General features: G+C 38.2%; 1 protein-coding gene across 2 annotated transcripts in view; it reads right to left on the reverse strand.

Annotated features, from left to right (window-relative positions):
- The window catches only part of CSDE1 (cold shock domain containing E1), a 38,715-nt gene that overhangs the window by 2,919 nt on the left and 10,604 nt on the right, over positions 1–25,192 (reverse strand). Inside the window, exons 3-17 of one of the 2 annotated variants that reach the window (XM_077767076.1) lie at positions 18,403–18,601; positions 17,078–17,187; positions 16,584–16,676; positions 15,870–15,967; positions 12,951–13,032; positions 12,477–12,605; positions 12,244–12,369; positions 11,418–11,630; positions 9,729–9,869; positions 9,481–9,645; positions 6,898–7,005; positions 5,892–6,067; positions 5,215–5,327; positions 3,749–3,868; positions 717–901 (exon numbers count right to left, since the gene is read on the reverse strand). In XM_077767076.1, coding sequence (XP_077623202.1) covers positions 717–901; positions 3,749–3,868; positions 5,215–5,327; positions 5,892–6,067; positions 6,898–7,005; positions 9,481–9,645; positions 9,729–9,869; positions 11,418–11,630; positions 12,244–12,369; positions 12,477–12,605; positions 12,951–13,032; positions 15,870–15,967; positions 16,584–16,676; positions 17,078–17,187; positions 18,403–18,601 — 2,058 coding nt within the window. Of the gene's footprint in view, positions 1–623; positions 902–3,748; positions 3,869–5,214; positions 5,328–5,891; positions 6,068–6,897; positions 7,006–9,480; positions 9,646–9,728; positions 9,870–11,417; positions 11,631–12,243; positions 12,370–12,476; positions 12,606–12,950; positions 13,033–15,869; positions 15,968–16,583; positions 16,677–17,077; positions 17,188–18,402; positions 18,602–25,192 lie in introns of those variants that run through there. The other variant, XM_077767073.1, reaches the window with a different exon arrangement.

Consider the following 25,192-nt stretch of genomic DNA (forward strand, 5'->3'; position numbering starts at 1 on the left):
GGTGAGGGGGGGGAAAAAAGAAAAAAGAAAAAAAAAAGACAGTAACTAAAAACAGGACACACTACAGGGGAAAGTACCTCACTGTGAATGAAGCACAATGCCTGACCCTAACTAGAAAGGGATTTATTAAACATGGTATTAATGCTGCAATTTAACTGCTCATTGCTGTAATGTAACAGCATATGGGTCTGAAAAACTTGTCAAGGAAGAAATGGATCTTTGAAAGCACTGCCATTCAGTGGATCACAGCCTGTCTGAAACATAGGTTGCCTTGTGTCTTCATGCAGTGTATCAAAGGTTTTGAATTTATGAGCTAAGTCATATGGAGATTTCAATATGAGGAACAGTTTTGTTTGTCCTAAACTTCATTTTATGAACACTTTACAGATGTCTTCTTTCTTTTTGGGGTCTGCAAAAGAAGTCCTAAGCTAAAGTATACAAAATCTTATAGTCTTTCTATTCTGAAAAATCTCATTCCCAACTTATTTCCCCTGTTATGTAAGGTTATCAATAGCACTCTTAACTTTTTTTGCTCATATCCCCATTTTTATCCTTTTCATGTTGTTTTCTTCATATTTTTACAAGCTATCTCAAATCACTGAAAAAAATAGAAATGAATATTGACGGTTCTCCCTTGGCTAAAAAAAATTCAAGATTCTAGTGATTACTGTGTACCGATGACTAAAAGGGTCAAGTTCAGACCCAGAGATACTACCACTTACCTGATCTTTCACACACTCCACTGTGGCCCTACGCAGGGGTGTGATGTTGTAGGCCATAGTCTGTGCATTTTGGCCCAGGACACACAATTGGAACTTGACACTCTCCCCTTTCTGCAGACAATCCCCTTTGTTGGCCATCCCAACTATGCCAAATGGATAGACTTCACCTTTCATATCCCCTGTAAGCAGAGACAGGTACAAAGTCTAAAAACTAATATTTCAGAACAGTCCTAAGCTGACAGTCGTAATACATTTATAAGTAAGTTGCTAAAAATGTATTCTTACCTAAGAAGATTTTTTTTTAAATATCTGAGAACTCCTATCTTAAAGCTTCAATGAAATACTACCAAGAAAAAAAATGAGAACTTGTAGTAGTACTTTACTAGCAAATGAACAATTTTAAACCACACTTATGAAATTAAAAGTAACGCTAGCACTCACAACCTCATTTCCTAACTGGGCGTTTTAAGCAGAATGGGTTGCAAATATGATTCTCTGAATTATCTTCCCCAGTTCACCACATGAGCCAACCAGTCAAAAATATTTCTGACGCATACTCAATTGGGCATTTAAACAAGCTAGGCACAGGCAAAAGCAATGTGGACAAACTTCCTTGGTGTTCTAATCTCTTTGTGAGGATTCCGGCCCCTCAAACCAACAAGCACTTTTCCTCCTAGTTCGAGCTCAGCACTTTCTTAAAAGACAGTAAATATTTTAGGCTTACAAATCATCCTGTTTCTGTCACAACTACCCAACTTCGCTGTTGTAGTGAGAAAGCAACCAAAGACGAGATGTAAACTATGGCCGTGGCTGACTCAAGAAAACTTCATTTACAGAAACAAACCATTGTATTTGCGGAGCTCCGCCCTAGAGTAAAATACTTGGCTGGAGGTGAGCGCAGGCTAGGAATAAGAACTGTACCAAAGGTTCAGCTGTTTATCATTATCAGTTCATCTGGACGGTAAACCACTGAACCAACAAAGGTGAAGAGAAGAAAAAAACATCAGGTGAAGTGCAAGCTTCAGAACTGGAAATGCTTTTAACAATTCTTTGATTATATGGTGTAAGGGAAGGTTTTCTTTTCAAACATACAGGAACCACAAACTTTTGAGGATACACTTCCAACAAAGTCATGCAGAAGTATTAGAGACAGCTGGTCTGATGCAGTTGTATTAATACTATCATTTATTAAGATTCATATTTAATCATTCTAGAACCTTCTTAAAGAAATTATCCTCATTTTAAAGATGAAGAAATTAAGCTAGGAGAGATCGAAGTAATTTGTCCAACATTATACATGTAGGAAGTGGAAGAGGTGATATTCAGATCTAGGCCTTGCCCTATACTTCAAAGTCCACAGACTTATACAGAGTTGTATTCCTGAATGAAAGAGCTGTTTTCACCAACAAGTGGGAAAATGTGACCTATTTAGTCGCAAAACCCTCTAAGGATACAGAGTCTTGAAACCCTTAAGGTTATAACTCTAAGGCTAACTCTCACTCTATAGAGTTCAGAAAAGTTTCCTTTCCCACAAAACCATTGCTTGACTATGTCCTAGAGCCAGGGCTGCAGAGTAAGTGGGCTGGGGACACAAGAAGTAGTAGATGTGCAATGTTACAGAAGAAGTACTGCCTGCATGAGTTAGTCGCCCTGTCCCCGCGGCCCTTGTAGGAGTATGGCGTAACCATGGCATGCATTTAAAATACTGACTTGCAAAAGACCAGATTTGTACTGAATGATTTTTTTTTAAATTTTTAAAATGTTTTATTTATTTCTGAGAGAGAGAGAAAGAGAGACAGCACGAGCAGGGGAGGGGCAGAGAGAGAGACGGAGACACAGAATCTGAAACAGGCTCCAGACTCTGAGCTAGCTATCAGCACAAAGCCCGACGCGGGGCTCGAACCCACGAACCACGAGATCATAGCTGAGCCAAAGTTGGACGCTCAATTGACTGAGCCACCCAGGCGCCTTGTACTGAATGACTTTTAAAAAAGAGTGTGTGTTTAACCACCAGTGTCAGTATAAGGTGAGAAAGCAGAACAAAGTAAGTTTATTTTAAAATTAATTTGAATTAGATGTGAATTAACAAAAGGAGTGATTTACTGAAATAAAAGACTAACTTGCTATAAACTCCATGCCTATCTGGAGGGGTGTGTGTTGGGGAGCCTCGATGTACTGGGGTTCTACGTAAAACAGAAACTCCTAAGAGCCTCACGTGGCAGAAGGAGCATGTTATCAAGGTTCGTTCCTTTCTCTCAAATAACCTGTTCTTCCCCGACTTTATGCTTTTTGACTCCTAGATGACACAAGATTTATTCTCTTTGTAAGCCAAGCTATCATCTTTGGTTAGAAATTCAAACCCTCTCATCAACCCCATCATTATGGTAATTTAGCTCTACTAATCATCAGTGGTCCTTACTATCATTTCTATTGCAAACTTATTTCATGCACAAAGCTGTCTTTTTGGTGCTAATTGTTGGGGTGGCACCAGAAACCAGGGAGTTATTCAACATGGGGAGAAAAAAGCAGAAAATGAATCATAGAGAGATGTGGCCCAGAGACAAGGAGGAGGATCCACACGGAACCCTAGCTATTAAGGAATAAATATAGGATATTTATAGGAAGCAAAAATGTTTACAGAAGTGAATTGACTAAGAAAAATTGTTAATACTGATGTAAGTAATTACAGAAATAATACAATAAAGCTGTAAAGTTGCACTAAACACAGTCAACTGTGAATATCTGATTATCACAAAACGTCAGAGGAGTACTTTTTAGTGTAAGATTTTTTCTCAGTCTATTTCAATATAACTCAGTTGTTCACCTAACAGTTCACAACATAAACCCAGGCTGATGATCATAAAAACAAGGAGGTGCGGGGAGGAAAGGGAAGAGGCACTTTCCTTAATCTCAGTTTCTACAGGATCTGAAAGCAACTGCAAGAAACACCACATTTAAAATGTTCCAAGCAAGTGCTCACGTAAAGGTAAAACAAATTTCAAACAATCTGACAGGGCTGCTCTTACCTTCCTCCACAATCTCAATCATTCCTTGGTACTCAGTCTGTGTTGGATCAACACTCCTCAAGGGGCGAATGACTTTACCAGAGTAGATGGTGGGATCAGCTTCCTCAGTAATGCCATTCACTACAAAGCAAAGCATGTATACTTCTTATTCAACAATTTTAACTCTATTCCACAGGAAAAAAAGCAGAAATCATTAGAACAAACGTTAACAGAGGGTTGTTGGCTTGTCTGCTATTCTTGAACTATTTCTAAATTACCATTAAAAGAATGTTAATTTGGGGACACCTGGGTGGCTCAGTCGGTTCAGTGTCCTACGGCTCAGGTCATGATCTCACAGTTCATGGGTTCGAGCCCCATGTCAGGTTCTATACTGTGTACTGACAGCTCAGAGCCTGGAGCCTGCTTCGGACTCTGTGTGTGTGTCTCTCTCTGACCCTCCCCCGCTCACACTGTCCTCCCTCTCATCTCTAAAATGAGAACCCCAACACTTATACACTTCCCCTTACTTTAATCTTATTAGTAATATATATTACTATCTTTCCAAGCACAAAATTTTACACATCTTGTTTGCCTGTAAATACAAACTAAAAAATAAACACAACAAAGGCAGATTTTTTGCCTGTGATTTCTTCACTGCTGTATTCCCTGTATTTAAAACATAGCATGTGCTTATATATATACTGAAAGGAAATGTACGTTCTTGGCTGTCATTTCTCTAGGTCTCATCAAGAGAAAGAAAGAGTTATTTGGGGAGTTGAGATCAAAGTCAAAAGTTGTAGGGGTTTTGTTTTGTTTTTTTTTTTTGAAGTCAGAGATCCTAAAGAGCAATAAGTTCCCATTATTTTTCATATTTAGATTCATTCTCCCACAAAACAGCCTCCTAGAGGAATGCCTCTTTCCCCATCCCCATGGATATTTACATCTTGGGGTTATTTTTTAAGAAAGAGGTACTGAGTTGAAAATAAACTTGGGGCACCTGGGTGGCTCAGCTGGCTGAGCGTCCAACTTCGGCTCAGGTTATGATCTCACAGTTTGTGGGTTCGAGCCCCACGTTGGACTCTGTGCTGACAGTTCAGAGCCTGGAGCCTGCTTCAGATTCTGTGTCTCCCTCTCTGCCCCTCCCCCGCTCACACTGTCTCTCTTCCTCTCAAAAATAAGTAAACATTAAAAAAAAAAGAGACACTTAAAGTGAATGACCTAAATTATCTACCTAGTGGTTCTCAAACTTGAGCGTACATCAGAATCACCTAAAGGATTTGTTAAAACAGACTGCCCATCCTAAGGTTAGTAGGTCTGGGGTGGGGCCAGAGAACTTGTAGTTCTAAGTGGCCAGGTGAGGCTACTGGATGTATCACACCTGGGGGACCACTAATCTAGAAAGGCTGGGTTTTTGCTTCCTCTCCCATCCTATCCCTCGTCTCCCAAGGAAAGCCTAGACTAGGTAAGTAGAAATCACAGTTCATTACCTGAGTGTGTTTTGTTCACTTTTTCTGCACTGACTTTGTTGCCTTTGCCTTTGGACAAGCTATACTCGACCATGTCTCCCAGTTCCAAGCTATCAACATCACCAGAGAACTCACTGGGGAAGAAAGGAAACATTTGAATAAGCAATCACCACAAACATCAACAGTGTCAACAGCAGATAAATTTACTTTTTCTATAACAACATTCGCGGTGTGCTTACTCATGCTGGATAGGTTTTAAGCACAATATAGGCAGTGATTCATTTAATCCTCAGAAACACCCTATGAAGAGGCACCATGATCTCCAGCTTCAATACAATGAAACTAAAATACCAGGAGGTTAAATAGGTGGCGGAACCAGGATTCAAACCTGAACCATCTAATTCTAAGAGCCCATGCCCTTAACTAACACTATATTGAATGTACAACTCTCTGGTAGCAACATATAAAACAGATTCTATCACTGAAGCAGAAAGGTTCTTGTCCAATGTTCAAAGCAGGTACACGCCTTTTTCTTTTGGCCACATGTTCTCCATACAGATGATTAACTTATATTGCCATAATTTTACCAATATGACATTTGGAATTACAAAATACATAACCACCCAATACTAAGCGTTTCTGACTCCAAAACCAAACAATGGATAGTAAGCTCTAAGTTCCTAAAAAGCATTCCTCACCTGTAATGGAAAAAGATTTCCTTATCATGATTGGCTGTTTCAATAAATCCAAAATTATCCTTCAGAGTTGCCACATAACCCAAGAGCCTCTTGGAGTTGGAATTACGACCTAGAAGTCGAACACAAGTTGCAATCTGCTGTCCAGGCCTCTGTTTGTCACTAATACTAAATTCCACCTGTGAAAAATAAGGACACTCATTAACACCCTGTCTTTCCCACACCAAGCTCCTCACCTTAGGACCTACAACTTCCTACTCCAAGTATCCTTTGTATTAAATACTCTGATGGAAGAGATTTTCACCAAAACTAACACTTCTAGGTCTCATTCCACTTTTCTTTTTCTAAATGTTTTATTTACTTCTGAGAGAGAGAGACAGAGAGAGGCAGGCAGGCAGCATGAACAGGGGAGGGTCAGAGAGGGAGGGAGACACAGAATCTGAAGCAGGCTCCAGGCTGTGGCCTGTCAGCACAGAGCCTGATATGGGGCTTGAACCCATGAACCGCGAGATCATGACCTGAGCCGAAGTCGGACGCTTAACCAACTCAATCACCCAGGCGCCCCTCATTCCACTTTTCATAAGGCATCAAGTTTTGTTCTCTAGTGTATACTCTTTATGGATTCTCAATTTCCCTAAAGCAGGGCTATCAGAAATCCATACATAGTAAGTAGGAGAAAAATGCACAGCAATATAAAACCTTTGGTATGATTTTACTTTGATAATGTTTCAGCAACTGGTTTAGCTTGTAATATTGTAAGTTAATTGATTTAGGCATATCTTCTCTAGTGCTTAAATACTGACTCGTCAGAAATCTTTTAACAAAGGGCTTCCCAGGCCCTATTCTAAATGAGTAAACTGCTTTTAAATGGCAAGATGTTCTTAAACTCGTAAACACAAGAACTTTTTAAGCAAAACTTGGTAAAATTTAAAAACACAAACATTTTGCAGGACTTATGATGAAAATGACAACCTTTAACCCTCCTCTCAAATAAGCAGAATTATCTTGCCTTATCTCCGATTTGAGGAGATGTAGATCCTTCCACATCCTTGGCTTGAAAAGCAATGGTCAATTTCACCCCACAATCATCATAAGCAATAACACCATCCTCAGCCTCCTAAAAAATAGAATACAATGAAAAGAATCAAGAACAAAAAGGCAATAAGCTGCTACAGTTTTCAGACCTTTGAGCTAAAGAATTGCACAGTTGTAGTAATGTCCTATTCTAGGGCTACCCTAACAGTAACCAATTTTTCATATGAATAAAAGGTAGTCTTACTTTAAACCCAGGACTGACTCAACATGCTGTAATTGGGTCTTAAGTCTCGAGAATCTAATTTTTATTGTTGAGAAGGAAAAGCTTGGGGCACCTGGGTGGCTCAGTTGGTTAAGTGTCCAACTTTAGCTCTGGTCATGGTCTCATAGTTTGTGGGTTCGAGCCCTGCATTAGGCTTTGTGCCCAATGCTTGCTCAGAGCCTGGAGCCTGCTTTGGTTCTGTGTCTCCTTGTCTCTCTGCCCCTCCTCTACTCACGCTCTGTCTCACCCTGTCTCTCAAAATACATGTTTAAAAAATTTTTTTTAAAAAAAGGGGGAAAGCTTATTGAAAATTTAGAACATACCCATTCTATACTTCTCACAGCTAGCCAAAAATTAAACTGAGCAATGTTTTATTTAACAAATACAAATTCTATAGGGCAAGAAGCTTTCGTACCACCTACCATGAAGTGTTTTGTATGAGAATGTATTTACCAATGCATGAGAATTTAATGTGGTAGAGGATCTAGCACAATTTAGAGCATGTGATATTCAAGCAGGCAATTAAGTTATGATATACCAATGCTTCCACAACTTAAATCATTGTTGATTAGCAGAAAGATTCACTCTTCAAACGTCTAAGAAAACGTCTGATATACTATACAGAATCAGACCATAAACGACACTGTACAACAACTACACAAATTACACCACTTCTATGTTGTCAACTATACAGAACCAATTAATTTCTGCTCTTCGACCACTCGTGTTCCTTAGTGTAATACATGCTTATAAATAAAAATGACAACAGCAGGGCTTACTAGGGTCCAGTGTTGACCTAAGAAGAACAGAACAATAAAAGGGCAGGCAAAGTCTCAGACAAAAGCGGTCTTGATAGAGCGGGTTGTGTCAGAGCCACTTGGGAAGCAGGGCATTCTAAGAGCTAAAAACCATTAAAAACAAACCCCACTGATTTTATTATTGTTAACAGCAGCACTTGTGAAATTTCTACTACGGGCCTGGCCATGTGAGGGCTTTTACACCCTAACAGGAGGCTGTGATATTTTAAGTTTAAAAACGGAAGCGCAGAAGGGGTTTCCTAAGCTACAAAATAAACGGTAAGCAAGGTGCTGTTCCAGTTCTTTCAGGATCCTAAGTGGACATTTTTTTTAAAACCTGTTCTTTTTCTATATTTTATCTTTTTAATTTCTTTTAAACTTTAAATTCCTTTACTAGAAAATTAAAAAGCCTGCAAAAAAAATCTAGATATCTATTCATTTTCAATTATTTTGAAAAGAACAGCAAAAAGTAGACGTTTTTAAAATTACATTACCTGTCAGTATCTCTCATACGTACCTGCTCTTGTCTACATCCATGATGTCTGCCCCTAGTTCAAGGTCTACCTAAACTCATTTCCCATCAGGCCTCTTCATCTTTTGTCTGTCTCCACCCCCATCTTGGGTTCATACTATTGCCACATCTTCCTGAAGTGCATATCGGATGTCACTGTCCAAAAATTTTCTCTGAGTATAGAACAAAGTCTAAATTCTTTAGAGTAGCAATCAAACCTTCTCCATCTAGCTGTATCTGGATTTTTCATCCTTATTTCTCCTATTCCACCCCAGCAACGGAAAACCCTATCTTCCTGTTTAACTACTCAGTGCTTTCTAAAGAAACCCTCAATTGTTCTCACCTGTACTTCTATTTTTGTAAGTAACGAATGTTCTTTCCACATGTATCCCCACCTATTAAATGTCACGAAACCATCCCAGATTCTGCCACATTAGAATAGAATTCATTTTTGCCACAGTGCTCTCACTCATCTTTTATGACAACATTTTGTATTTTGTATGAATTACCTGCTTCTATACAACTCTCAATTTATTATTTACTTGAGAGCAAAAACCATGTCAGACATCATTGTATATCTATTCTGTGGACTATTCAACACATGGGAGTTCAATGTGCAAATAGAGTCTACCCGAATTTGGAAGTTTTAAACTGCTTGGCAAGATCAGCACTATAATTTTAGAGGAGTGGTTTTCACCGGGGGATTATCTGGGGATGTCTTGCAGGATGTGGCAACACTGTGGCTGTCACACACACAGAGAAGAGGTATCGGTCTCCAGTGGGTAAAGGCCAGGGGTGCTGCTCAACATCCCACAATGCACACAGAACCCTGCCCACCCCCCACGCCCCCCAGTCAGATCAGTTCACTGTTAATGTTACAGAGAATTCTAAAAGACAATACTTCATTCCATTACTGTGCAGACAGCGACTTCCTTGAGAAAGAGGAATAAAGAGTTGCATAAATCATTTTGATCATGTAAAACTCACCTTTTCTTTGCTTTTATTTGGGCTAGTGGTTTTAGGATTGGCGAAAGTGGCTTCTTTTTCTACAGTGCCCAGAAAACGATGATCTGAATGGGAATGGAACGAAACCGTGCCCTTGGGAAGCTTTTTAATCCTAATAGCATGATTTCTTTGAGCAGAAAGCATATCCTACAAATGATAAACAAAAGTAACTTTAACCTGAAGAAGGAAGCATCAAGAAACCACCCCATTCTTTCTCAAACAGTACTCACAGGAACCACAGTAAACTCTACTTCATCTGCAATATGGAGCTGATTCCCATCCAGAATTTCACTGAAGTGGAAGAACATACGAGCATCACGATCCACACACTTGATGAAACCAAAACCGTCTCTCATTGCAGCAATTACCCCCTGAAATTCAGATAATACTTTCACTGGCTGTGAAGCTTGCCAAGAAAACAGTCCTCAACTCTGGAGGCATCAAGTTAAGCTCATTAGGAATTCTCTGTATTAAAGACCCAAATTTTGTACCCACATTTTAATTTTTCTATTTAAATACAAACTCATCAGTTTCAGTAAATTAACTGCTAAGCCACTGACCACTAGCCCTTGGTCAGTATGCATAAAAAAAATATCATATTGGAATGTTAACACATGTACACAATGCATCCCTTTCATTCTCAAATTTGTGAACGTGGTATTAATTTCCTGTACTGCAAGATGAGGAAATCGAGGCTGAGGGAGGTTAGGCAGTTTGTAAAAAGCACACAGCTAATAAGTGGTAGAAAACAAAGATTCCAAATAAGGCCCAAGCTTTATGACAATATCTGGAAATTTTAAAAACCTACACAAATACTTCCACAGTCAACTAAAGGGAACTTTTCAGTCTCTATCTCAAAAATTTTAATAGGGGTTTAGGTTCAGGAAAGGCTTAAGATTTAGGTCCGAAGAATAAGTTAAATATAGGAAATCCTTTTCTTATTTTTCCCCCCTCTTATTAAATCACCAGCTCTGTGAGGGCAAATACATCCAGAGTTAGATGGCACATGGCAGGTACTCAAAGGTTTACTGAAAAATTATCAACCTACCAAAGATTTACATGTTGCATATTTATTTATATTACTGGTAACTATTCTATACCCAGTTTTTGAATATAGCATAAATATCCTGACATTTAATCTTTGCTAAATCTTGATGGCAGCCAGGCTACTCAACAATGTAGTCTATACTGTCAAGCAAAATAGAGCCCACCTGAGAAGCTTTTTATTAAAAAAAAAAAAATCATTTGGTTCTCAAAACTTTTAAAGTTAAAAGCACAAGTGTCAAAAGGGATCATTCTCCAAAGGTAAAGGTTCTAAGACTCAAGAAACTTAAATTTTCATTGAATGTACCCAGTTCCATTCACGGCACTGAGATATACCACCCATGTTACGATCCCCAACAGAACTGTAATTACATATGAGGAAGGTTAATTTATGAAAACAGAGATTATAAAACATGTTTGGGAAACATTTCTGGTATAGGTCACTCCTGGATATAGACCCACTGAAAACAATTCGCAAAGTCCTGATGTAAAAACCAAAAATCCAAAACCTACTTAACTTTATCGAGTGTTTACTGAACACAGAACAGTTTGGGAAAATCTGCTTTCTACAATGTTAGATTGCATTTTATTAGTCTTCGTATTTACGGTCCACAAAGTTATGAACCCTCAAAAGATCTTAGAATCATCCTGCACACATTTCCATTCTAAAACTTTTTCACATCTATTTCAAGGTAACTGGCAGAATCAGGTATCAAACCCAGACTCCCTCAAATTTCTCTGTTCTTAGTCACTTAACAAGGAAGCTGCCCAATGTCATTATCAACTTAAATGCTTTTCAGTACAGCATTACAAATGTGAATGTGACATTAGGCCCCCATATGGAGTACAAATATCTAATAATATCCAACACTCACCATCTCTCTGGCTTCATTAGTGAACTGAAACGTATTTGACAGAACTTCTATGTTGGTTGCTCGTTCTAATTTGTCACGTCGGTCTGTTGAAATATTAAACCTAACATGGTCGCCTTCCAGCAGGGTCACCTTGGATTTTGTATCTTTGTCTCCAAAGGGAAGCTCTTTAGGAATCACAAAATCAACTTTGATGCGTCCTGGCAATGGGTCATTCTGATGAGAAGGAAAAACTATTTTAGCTGGAGATTTCTCATCCTTCCTAGTTCTAAGTCAAACAAGAAGAACACACAGCAAACCCATGTTATTTATAATAAACAGTTCCCTACAGGGAAAAAAGACGTTGACAACATAAGTCCAATTTGAAAACTTTGTGTTTTGTGGTCATGATACAAGCATCAAATACAACACTGCAGTTAAGATCTTGCATTCTGACAGAGACATTTTAGTTAAGGAAGAGAATTTGTCTTTTAGGGTTCACATTCTTTACCAATGACACCCAGCAGTCTCCTCTCACCTTACCCCCCGCGTAAAAGAAACAAAACAGGTGGGGGTTGGGGGAAGAGGTGGGAGAGAACCCCAATAAATGCATATCTAAAGTGGTTTTTCTCAATTTATCCAGCATTTCTTTTGTCCCTTTCTCCTTATCACCCAGTAAAAAACAAAACCTATTCATGGACATATCACTGGTTCCTTGTTTAGTTCAATTAGATCAAAAAATAATTGTTCCACCACCATAAAAGTACATTAGTTGAATAAAACTTCTGTGTATCAAACTGTTCTACTACTGATGAGACAAAAGAAAACTCTCCGGAAAAAGACTATTTACCTGGTTTTTACTGGGTACTTTTGGGATTACTTTGGTTACAGTTCCTTCAAAATGTTCAATGCTGATATCTTCAAAAATGACTGTTCCTTGAGGCAATAGTCTGACATCTGTTGCAACTTCTTTACCCTAAATCAGAAGGGGGGGAGATCATGTAATTCTAAGTGTTTCCTAAAAATGTAATTCACTACTGATCTTAAAAGAAGGCCAAAGATCAAGTTAGTCAACACTCTTACATTTCTGTCCTTGATTGTGAATTCCACGTCATCTCCAGGATTTAAGGTTTCTAAGTCACCCTTAAATTCACTATAGTGAAAGAATATCTCTTTTACAATATCACCTCTTTCAATAAAGCCAAACGCCTCCTAAAGACAAACAAGCAAAACCCAAAAAATTATAGGAACATCAGGTACTATTCAGCGTACATATTTATGATTACAATTTATAGTCAACAAGTCTGGTCATAAAATTATACTGCACCGGAAACAATATATTTGGTTAGGTCTAATATTCATATTATCAATTACATAGCCCATTTTAAAGAACATATGAATTAGTAACCAAGAAATTGTAAGAGATTACTTTTGATGTCAATAGTGAAATTTTTAAAGGGAAGACAAAGAAAAAACCAAAGACTTGGCTTTCAAGTATAGACTGAAAGTAGTCAAAGAAAAAAACCCCTCTAATTTCTCATATTTGATGACACTTACCTTCATGGCACAAACTACTCCCTGACAGCGGGCTGGTTTCTTTTTCAACAGCATAATGTTACGAGCACTTACAGCACCAGTACTAGAAAGGAGTCATCGGGTGGGAGGATCAAAAAGGGGGGAAAAAATGCATTGGCTTCGTTAGATATAAGGAGTCTAGAGAAGCAATAAATTAGTTTACTGAGGCCTCAATTTTATGTCACCACGAAGAGCAAATACAAAGTTTATGACACATGATACTTTTCATATGGCTTCATATGCAAAGGATTTTTGCTCAAATCGTCTAGCCTTCTAAATCGGGTACACACATATACATCATTTTTCTCTTAGAATCTCCTTAAGAGTATCATGGATACCCTATGCTTTTCTATTACAACAAAAGAAAGTCATATGTTGAATGCAACCAAATATGGGGAATCTAAAGTTTTAGGAAGGTCATTTATTGGGTAAACATTTGAGTATCAGGTGCTGCAAACAAAGGTTATTAGGGATATAGAGATGAATAGGGAACGGTACCTGTTTGCAATGAGTGAATTTACTAGCTATCCCATCAATGATTTCTGATTAAACAGCCATAAAAGAAAGCTGAATAAATGTGATTAAAGGAGAAATTTCCTATGCTTTAAAAAATGACATTCACCTTCACTGAAACTCATTAGACACTAACATATTGTTATCCAGTTCTCCTCTTTGAGCAACAGTGTAAATTTGATTTCATTTTAAAGATGGTGCAGGCTATTGATTTAGTTGTTTTCACATAAGTTGAAGAATAAATGTTTACTTCCCTAAATTCTTCACGGACAAACTGTGACCCAATTGTGCTTTTTTATTTCAAAAAATTAACAGACTAATGAAGACACCAGAAAAGGTCCTACTTGCGTTTACAACTTCCTACAGTGAAAGTCTTTAAAGCCAGACTGGGGTTCAATTACCTGCTATTTAAAGGCTATATGACTTTAGCTAAGTTACTTTAAGAGAACATACTCAGTGTTACAGATGAAGACACAGATCAGGTGAAGCTGTTCTCAGGATAACAACTGTACATAAAGTATTTACAAGTGCTTGGCATTCAGGAACTTAATAAATTATCCCCTAGTTTCCCAGCTAAGACCAAATTGAGGCCTTCAGACTGGAACTATTAACATGCCCACCAACTCAATCTGATTCCTTTTAGTTTTACAAGAGGTAAGGTTCCAGGCTAATAATTCTGCACATGCTCCTGGGACTTCGCTTTCTCTATGCTACCTCTATTATAAAGTGCATTCCCAGCATTTTTTCCAACTTCCTACTTTTAACTTCCTTCTGTGCTTGTACAAAAATAACTAACCCTAGGCTTGCTGTTTTTTTTTCTATAAAATTTATTTTTCGGTGGGGGGAGAGAGGGAGAATGAGAGAAGGAGGGGCAGAGAGAGGTTGAGAATCCCAAGCAGGCTCCAGTGCCGTCACTGCAGGGGGCTCGATGTGGAGCTTGAATCTACAAAACCATGAGATCATGACCTAAGCCAAAATCAAGTCAGATGCTTAACTGACTGAGCCACCCAGGTGCTCCTTATCCTTAAGCTTTCTTAACGACATTTTCCTTATTATACTGATGAATTCAACAACTATATATCCTATCCATTACTAGCTTGTTTCAGACTTCTACATGCAACTACATATTTACGATCTTCACCTACATATACCCAGACACTTCAAAGTCAAAATACCAAAATAAGGGGCGCCTGGGTGGCTCAGTCAGTTGAGCACCCAACTTCAGCTCAGGTCATGATCTCAGTTCATGAGTTTGAGCCACACATCGAGCTCACTGCTCTTTGCGCAGAGCCTGCTTTGGATCCTCTGTCCACCCCGCACCCCCACCCCCGCCCTGCTCACGTTCTTGCTCTCTCAAAAATGAATAAACATTTTAAAAAAAAAACAAAAATAAGTATAATTCTTCTCCCACATTTAATATTTTCTGCTGTATCTTCTTATCTGTCCAGCAGCCAGAAAAGTGGCATCTGGGACTCTCCATTCCTTAATTCTAGTATACACCCCTATTTAATCAATCACAAAACTTGATGATTTTATCTTCTCAGTATGGCTTGCCTTCTCCTCCTGACCATCCCTGGCCTGCCCATCTTAGTGTATCAGACCCTCATCTTGCATATTAACTCTCATGTCACTGCTTCTAGTGTAGAATCTACCTACCCCTCAGAAGTCTACCATCTCCACCACGTCAACGATCTAAAGCAATCATACCTCCATCTCTGCCCACCCCCCTCCCGGCATTTAAAATCCCTCAGAATCCTAGGATAAAGCTCAAACTTCATCTTCCTATGATCCAATCAATTCAAACTTTTGGCCATTTCCTCAAAATTATACTTCTACTCAGAACGCTATTGCCCCCTCCATCTCTCTGGTGACTTTACACCCTTTCTTCAAAACTTCTCTTTAGCAATGCAGTTTTTGCAAAATCTTCACTGACTTCTACAACAGCTCCTTGAAAGCTCTGGACCAGAAATTATATTCCTGTTTTTGACATCCGTACAGTGCCCATCATAGAACAGACCTTCAAATGCTTAGCTGATGAAAAGCATAAAAGATCACAAAAGGGCACCTGGGTATCTTGGCTGAGCGTCTGACTTCCACTCAGGTCATGATCTCACGGTTCATGGGTTTGAGCCCCACATCGGGCTCTGTGCTGACAGCTTGGAGCCTGCTTTAGATTGTGTCTCCCCCTCTCTCTGCCCCTCCCCTGCTCACATTCTCTCTCTCAAAAATAAATGAAACATTAAAAGAAATCATTAAAAGTATCCAGCTCTACAAGTTAGGTTTTCAACGCACTTCAATTTTCTTCTTCTTATGGGGGAGGGAGGAAGGGGAGGACACACACACAAAAGAAACAAAAACCCCCAATTTAGGTGGAAAAAAAGAACTTACTGTTTATTGTTATCAATTACAAAGTTTATTTTATCTCCGGTTTCCAGCTGAACATTCCCTTCGACATCTTCAGGGGTGTAAGTCAGATAAAATACTTCCTGTGAATTAACAGGTTATTATTACTATATTGGCAGGATGCACAGTCTCTGTCTACTGTGATTTACTTCATTAAATACCTCTTTAACTGGCATGTTAAGCCAAATTTCTTAAAAATACACTATGACAAGTACATGGTTTTATTCATATAAACACACACTTCCCCTCCATGATGCTGATGACTTCTGCGAGTCCACAGCTGAGCAGCAATCCAACGTCAAAAAGCTCACACACGTGGAAGCATTTGCCCAGAGGCTGTAGTTACATTTCAAAAAACCAATTTTTATATAAGGCATTCCAAACAACAAAGATGGAGTTAGTGCTTAAAAAGAACCAGAAAAAAGATCCCCTCCCACACCCCCCAAAATTCGAGTAAAAGGAAAATTTTACCTCGATGTTCTAACTAAGGTCACCCTTGGGCAAGCTAAGACACTTGGAAGTCCTAAGGATTTTTTCCTTTTAAAGTTTTTGATTATGCTGCACTCGAAGCCTCTTAGAAACCAAATTTAAAACTGAATTTATCAACTGCAGCTTACGTTTTCTATTTTGAATTTTAAAGTACGCTTATAGATCACATGGTGGATCAGGCAAAGGTTTAAGAAAAATACACAAGTTTACCCCATTACGTTCGTAGCATACACTCCCTGTTGGACTCTGACCCGGGGCAGCTGGAGATTTACTCTCTAAGTTGTGAGGAACAGCGCACACAACCTACCAGTCAAAAAAAAAAAAATTTCCATTGCTAATCATTTCAGGAGCAGCACTGTGCAATATTAACTGAATTTTAATATCCTCTATACTATACACAGGGATGCATTTTAATATGATCCACAAGAGGATGCCATGCTGCCAAGTTTCAAACTGACAGTACATAAACTGACTGTAAGTGCAGTCGTAGGGTTATATGTAAAAACCCAAATTGAGTCTTGACCGTATTTTATTTCAGGTCAAGAAATGCCAGTGCTTCTGTTAGAATTTTAAGATAGTAATCTTTATTATGCTATAGCTCTCTTGCGTGCAAACTGAGGAGGTGGGGAAAATCTTCCTTTTCTAATGTGAAAGATATGCAAATGCAGGGCCCTAAGAAAACACAAATCATCAAAGCCACTAACTTGTCCATTCATTCGTTCTTCAGGGAGGATTTCTGGTTTTATCTTCACCAGTTTAACAGCAATGGGTTTCCCAGTCCGCCGGTCAGATGATACTTCGAATTCAACATCATCTGAAATAAAGTGTAAGTGTTGTATATGTTGGACAAATTTTGGCAAACTGGTCCCTCACTTTCAAGCCAAACTTAACGTAGCATTTGAGAGGCTTTAGACCAGTGATTTCTCAAAGTGTGGTTGGTTCCTGGACCAGCAGTAGCAGCGCATCACCTGGCAGCTCAGCACAAACGCAAAGTCCTGGCCCCCCTCCAGACCTGTTCAAAGACAAACTCTGGGCACCAGGTACAGGAGTCGCTGTTTTGACAAGCCTTCCAGGTAATTCTGATACTACTAACGCTTCAGAGCCACTGCTTTATTCTAAGACAGAAATACCTTAGTCCTAGTTTTCACGGCATTTAACAAATACTGAAAATGAGGCAATGTAAAGACTATGACCTTTGGCAAGTTTTTCCTTTTTTCTCTGTACCTCAGTTTCCTCATCTGTAAAGTAAGGATTAACCAAAATAATGTGCTTGTGGGGGTTAGAGTATTTGGTATGCCAAATACTCATGTTAATTACTGTTCTGACTTTCCCCCCAAAGATACTTGAAAAAACACACTGAGGGGGCGCCTGGGTGGCTCAGTCAAGTGTCCGACTTCGGCTCAGGTCATGCTCTCCTGGTTTTTGAGTTCAAGCCCTGCATCAGGCTCTCTTGCTGTAAGCACAGAGCCCACTTCAGATCCTGTCCTCTGCTCATGCTCGCTTGCTCTCTCTCAAAAATAAAAATATTAAAAACACTGTAATAAAGCCTTTAAAAATACACACACACCCCTTGAGACCTTGTAACTTCAGTCTTCTAAGAAGCCGTATATTTTCACATATGGTGTTAGCCAAGATGAACAGTTCAAATGATGGCAGTGTAGGAGTTATTTTTTTCAGGTACTTTTCCAAAAGTACTTAATACAGCAGCCAAAACTACCATTAAAAAAGTTTAATATTTTCACTGGCTTAAAACCTAATATGCAGCTGAAGTCATTATAATGGGGAAAAACAATTATATCTTCCAAGTACCTATTTAAAAAATATTCAAAGATCTCTTTAAGTCAATTAGTCTTTTATCCCTCAAAAAGACACCACCACAAGAGAAATCAGAATTCTGTTAGTTTACAGAGATATAGTTCAGTAATTGGGACAATTAAAAGGCCAAACATAGAACACTGTCATGAGCAAGGTGAAATGCAAGAGAAATTTGTGATTCGTTTTTTAAAAAGAAAAATCAATGACAGATTACCTCCTACTTTTAAGTCCTGCAGGTTGCCATTATACTGTGAACAGTGGAAGAAAAGTCTAGCTTGACGTTCTGAACACTGAATAAATCCGTAAGAGGTTAGCAGTTTTTCAATAACCCCAGTTTCACGCAGTGCTGCTGAAGTACCATTGGGGTACCCATTGTGTCCATTGTTATGGAGAAGGTTTGGATCAAAGCTCATCTGTTTTAAGAAGAAAAAGAACTTAATATATTCAGATCTGTACATTAATTCCAAAGCATACTAAGTCTGATTAACAAATCACTAAAATTTTAATATAAAGAAGCAAAGAAAATAAAGATAAACTAGGTAAAGGGATGTTTATGGGCTTTTACTACTGAAATATTAATTTAGCTATTAAAATATTTCAGAGGAACAGCCCCAATTGATGGTAGAATTTTCACTTACCAGACAAATAAGATTTCTGGAGTTTAGTGATAAGGTAAAGCAACTACGGAAGTATAAGCTGCCTTTATGTTAACTTTAAATTACTACTAAAACAAAAATTTCAGAACAAAGGTAACTTTGTTATATTCAAGGGATGTCAACCCACACTACCAAAACACTTCTTTAAGAAATAGTACTAACACCTACTTTGAAACTTAAATAGAAATCAACACTATTCGGTAAGCCATGCATCCAAAGGCAATTATTTCAATTAGTAGAGATGAAAACAAAAGAAACTTTGTATGCAATACTTATTTCAAACTAGAAAATATTAGAGTAATGCAATACTTAGATTCTTCAGTGAAAGATAACCCAAAACAGTGAGTTAGAAAACAGGATTTTTCTAAGACAGAAGTCCAAGACAAGAAAAACTGTTCATATCTAAAATTTTTTTAATCATTTCACAGGTATATTTAAAGAAGTCTTTTTACCCATTTCAGATGCTGATGAAATGTCTAAATACTGTCATGTGCTTCTAAGATTGGGTAAAGCAAAAGAAAACATTCTTTACTGAAAAGAACTATTTAAATACAATGCAATGCAACCTGTTAGATCATCAAATACTGTAGATCACATTGGAGATTTCACTTTGCCTTATTTGAGTAAAACTATAAAAACAAATTATTAATGTAAGTGACGCATAAAAAAGGACAAAATCCCTAGGAGAGGTTAGGTCTATAACTGATTTACTAAGACCGCAACATATCCACATCTTTACCAGTTTTAGACTCTTTAATTGAAAATTTGACTTAGTAAGAAGCATTTTCATTTAAATGTGATGTTGGGCACTATTAATAAAAATTATTTTTCATTGGGGGGAAAAAAGGACTAATATTGTAGAATAAACCCAAGTATGAGTAGTTAAACAGTATAAGGGATGGCCAAACCATGCAACAAAGTCATCAAATCTGTAGGTAATTAAGTTCTAGTTCTTTCATACTAGACATTCTTCTGTTTGACATGCATGAAGAACTCATTTAATTTTTACAAAGCCCATGAGACAGTAATATTTTCCTCATTTTACTAATGAGGTAACAGACACAGAAAAACTTGCCAGAGTTAAATGGTAGAGGATTTAAACCACGAAGGCCTACCTCTACAATCTGGGCTCTAAGCTAGGGCTTCACCTACCTGTCAATCTAGTTAAAATACAAAATACAGACTATAGTGGGGGCAGGAGTTTGAGTCTCCACTTCTAACAAGCTCCCAAGGTGATATCAATACTTTAGACTCTTGGACACACTTTAAGTAGCAAGGTCCTAAAGTACTTATCTTTCATGATTCAGGGTGAAGGAAATGCTCAAGAGAAGTTAGAAAGTGAGTTTGCAGGTTACTTCAACCAAAGTGAGTGGCTCTCCTAAGTCATGCTCTTAATACAAAGCAAAGTGAGCTGGGATGATGGTTTTCCTGACTTACAGATCTCTGATAGGTGGGGGTCCTCTTTTGTTTTTTAGTCCCAGATGAGGTAGAAGATGAAGACAAAGGTAAAGAAAGTGAAGGAGGGGCTGCAGGAGGGGGATGAGGATCTGATGATACAGTAAAAACGTTCTCCATCTCAAACAGCTGTGATAACATAGCACAATGTTTATAACTATGATCAGTAACAATTTAACACACACTTGTCAACTTGTACACCTTTACAGATTTACCATTAAGTTACTTCAGCAAAACAGAATTCACGGAATCAGATTTCTATTGACAAAAGAAATTATAGCATTAACATTAAAAGGTCAAGCTGAAATGTATTTTTTAAAGCCTTTTCACAATCCCTAATCCACATTTATGATTTTTTAAATGCCATAAGGATTCACTGGTGGTTGCTACAATGACACAATTCAGCATGATTTGTTCTCAAGGTCTCACAACATGGAATCCAATATTTTCAATTATTTGTCTCTACAGTACACACAACGATAATCCAATAGGATGTGGGAAGAAAATATTGCAACTATATATTTATCTTGCCCAGAGATAAAACTCAGCCTTAGGTCTTCTGAGGGAAGGGTGAAAATCTCCACTAGAGGCTGACAGTGAAGCTCTCGTTCATTTGCTTTCAGCATATTACAATTTATATTTGCCCAGTTAAGTGGGCATACAAATGTAGCTGTCCAGTTTAAACAGCCCTCGCAAAAAGACAAATGATAGAAAAAGATCGTTGCAGAAGAACCAAGATAGAAAAAAATGTTTATAAAGCAAGCGCATGCAAAGGGCCCTGACACTTCTAATCCTAGCACTCGTTCTTTAATGACGTAAAATGACCATCTAATGTAAGATCTGGTAAATCTGCCAAATGTTAATATCAAGACTATGATACTTATTCTAGTAGCAATTAAACACACTGCACATATACTGTCCCTCTGATATTAACTCATGATGGTATAAATATTTTAAATACTTACAAGCTAAGCATTTAGACATAGTATGTTTAGTGAGAGTGGAAAGTTTCTGTACTGTTAATAGGCAAACTATTTTTATGGTATTGTTTATTTTACCTTTTGTTTTTAAGTAGGCTCCAAGCCCAATGTGGGGCTTGAACTCATGATTCAAAGATTGAGAGTCACATGCTCTACTGAATGAGTCAGCCAGGTACCCCAAGATAGAAGACAGATTTTTTTTTTCTTCTTTCAAGGTTTTTATTCATTTAAGTAATCTCTACACCCAACGTGGGGCTCAAACTTATGACGCTGAGATTAAGAGTTGCCAGCTCTTCCAACTGAGCTAGCCAGGCACCCTTTTCATCTTTATCTTCCTATTTGTAGGACTGTGTTTTACAACACAAATGCAGTAGTATAATCATATGATTTTTAAATATCTACACATGTACACATTGACTGTACACGCTTTTACTAATAACGTGATCAAACTAATTTGAAGATCATATTCTAGATCCAAGACATGTCTTGGATCATGGCTTTCAGGCACTGCTATTTGGACTATAGTTCTTATTACAGGTAAGAACACAATACTGTGATTTGTAACAAACAGGCCACGAAGTCCCAAGAACCACATTCTCAAGTCTCCAGTCCTCTCATATATTCCTGCAGGTACGAGGTCAGACTTGTTTTTCTAAGAGAAAATGAAAACAGAATTACAAGGAATCAGAGCTATCCTTTCCAAGATTAAATTGCTCCCCAACAAAATTTCTGGAACTTGGGCTGTATTGCTCTTTAGTCTCATCTCACCTGGAAATGAATATCAAAGCAGAATTGAAAAAGGGCCTTTCCTTTCTCCTAGCATCTTTCCTGACTGAAGTTTCTTTCTCTAGCCTTTATCCATTTTGGGGGCCTCATCTTTCTTTTAGGAAAAACATGGCACTGGAGCAACTTTAGATAAAATAGTATTTTAACACCCTTCTCTTCAAAGAGTTCCTTACAATTCAGGCTAAACCACATTTCTATGGTACCGTAAAATTTTCTTAACCAGCACCACTAAAACTTTAAAGAAGTGCCATTAAACAAAATGAAAGTTTATTACACACACACACACAAACACTAATTACATAAAAGTATAAGTCCAACAGAAAAAATAGCTCAACAACAGATGCTTCTTCATAAAAAATTAAGATAAAGACACAACAAAAAAAGGGGGAGGAGAGGTAGAAGGAAACGACCAGAGTGTAAATGTTATTTGGCTTTTCTTAAACAGGGAGGAAAAAAATTTAGTTGTTCACTTTAAAGCATCCAAAAATATAATCAAGGTAGACCTAGTTAAATGCCCTAACAAATATTAAATACAAACATGCATGTTAATAAAATTTTTGGAAGAAAAGACTTTCTAGATTTGAAACAGGACAAGCTTTTATACTCAAACCTAAGGAAAGCAAATGCAAATATAAAGGTATCAGCGTATTATTAAGGAAATGTAAGCAAATCAGTAAGAATTAAAGTATAATTGTCACTCCTTTCCCACATTTTGCTTTCTGCTATTTGTCACCCATCTCCCCACCCCTAACGGCAGTCTAGAAGAACGTGATTCTCCTCCTGACATATCGTCAGGTCAATAGTAGCCTCACACTACACCACAAAGCACAGGTCATTACTCTGTCTCATCGTGCATGTAGGCATGTTATCATTTCTCACATCATTACCATAAAGGCAAGTACAGTACAGTATTTTGAGAGACACATTCACGTAACTTTATTGCAGCATACTCTTACAGTTGTTCTAACTACCAGTAATATCTTATCGCACCTGACTTATAAATTAAACTTCATCACAGATATGAATAGAAAAAAACAAGTCTATACAGGGTTCAGTACTGTGGTTTCACACTGAGCTACCCAGCTGAGGGTCGTGAAACCTATCCCCTGTGGATAAGATTATAAACTCCATGAGGGCAAGGACTTCTTGTTCAAAGCTCAATTCCTACAGTATAGACAAACAGTTGTTGGCACGATTAGGCACTCATTTGTCAAATTCTGAAAGCATTTAGAAAAATAAATTAGTCTTAAAGACCATTCATTAAACACTACACATAAAACACAAGAAAAACTTCAATTTAGACAATCAAAATTTTGATAAAGCAAATTATTCACTTATCAAACTACCAAAGATAAAAGATTTAAAAATAGTGAGAAAGTAGGCTAAGAACAACATGCTCAAATACTCTTATAGTGGTAAAATGGAGCAATCTTTCTGAAATGCAGTTTAGCAACATGATTCAAAATGTGGATTTGTTCTCCTTCGTAATTTCAATGCAGGAAACCTGCAACCTGAAATGTGTGAATGACACTTTATGCACAAATGTGTTCACAAATGTGTTTAATAACCAATGTCTGGAAAGAATCTAGTCTGACATTGGTACAAGAGTCACAATGCGTAGAAATGCTATGCAGTCTTTAGCAAGAATTGACAAATATGCTGAGGCTATAACAATGACGAGAGATTATCTATATGATTTCAAATGTATTTAAAAAAAGAAAGACCAGGGGCGCCTGGGTGGCTTAGTCGGTTAAGCGTCCGACTTTCGCTTAGGTCATGATCTCGCAGTTCGTGGGTTCAAGCCCCGCATCGGGCTCTGTGCTGACTGCCAGCTCAGAGCCTGGAGCCTGCTTCAGTCTGTGACTCCCTCTCTCTCTGACCCTCCCCTGCTCACGCGGTCTCTCTCTCTCCTAGAAATAAACATTAAAAAAAAAAAAAAAGAAAGAAAGACCAGGAAAGTCTAATCTAATGCTCACAGAAATCTCAAGAGAACACTTGGAAGATGTCTTAAATAGTAAATGGGGACAGAATACAGTACTGACGCTATGGCCCCATATTATTATTTTTTGCAATGGGTTCCACACCCAACGTAAAGCTTAAACACACCAATCTGATGGCAAGAGCTTGCAGGCTTTACTGACTGAACCAGCCAGGACCCTTCATCCCTCCATGGTCCACATTCGTTTTATTTATTTTTTTAAAGTAAGCTCCATGCCCAGCTTTGAGCCCAAAGTGGGGCCTGAACTTAGGACCCTGAAATCAAGAGTTGGACACTTAACCAACTGAGCTATCCAGGCATCCCCATGGCCCACATTCTAAACCACTGCCTTATACATTAAAGAATTTTAGTCCCTACATTAATACTGTTCTAGGCTGTGCTCATATAGAGAGCCCAAAGGATAAAAATCTCCAAATTTTCTACTCTCTTCTACGGATTTATTTTTAAAATTGCAAAATCATTAACGTTAACCCCCTCTACCCCCTTTACAAAAGAAGAATTGGAGGGGCTCCTGGAAGGCTCAGTCAGTTAAGCATCAGACTCTTGATTTTGGCCCAGGTCACAATCCCCACATCTGGCTCCCAGCTGAGCATAGAACCTGCTTGAGATTCTCTCCCTCCCTCTTTTTCGTGCATGTGTTTTCTCTCTCAAAATAAACACTAAAAACGAAAGAAAAAAAAGCTCATGTTGGGGTGCCTGGGTGGCTCAGTGGGTGAAGCATTTGACTCTTGATCACGGGTTCTCACCAAGAGTTTGAGCCCCATGCTGGGGTAGAGTTTACTTAAAATAAACTGCAGATTAAAGGCCCAAGTGCTTCTGGAAATGGTGATGAAGCTTTTATAAGACAACAACCTAGGAATGACCCAATATTCTCATTCCTCCTTCTATTTGACTACAACAGCATTTTGAAAAAGGTTTATCAACCGAATTCTCCTTGAAATGATCTTCCTTGGTGTTCCCTCCTGGCTACCTCTGTATCTTTGAATATTCTCTTCTTTGGCACTTCATTTATTGCTCATAAAGCGAGGACTCCTTTTTGAATACCAAGCCTCTATTTCTACCCAGTTTAGGAAGCCGATTAAGAAGGAAAATTGCCTTTCATAACCCTTCTTCACCAAATAACCAATG

The sequence above is a fragment of the Crocuta crocuta genome, unplaced genomic scaffold (genome assembly GCF_008692635.1).
Source record: "Crocuta crocuta isolate KB4526 unplaced genomic scaffold, BGI_CrCroc_1.0 scaffold180, whole genome shotgun sequence".
Lineage (NCBI taxonomy): Eukaryota > Metazoa > Chordata > Mammalia > Carnivora > Hyaenidae > Crocuta > Crocuta crocuta.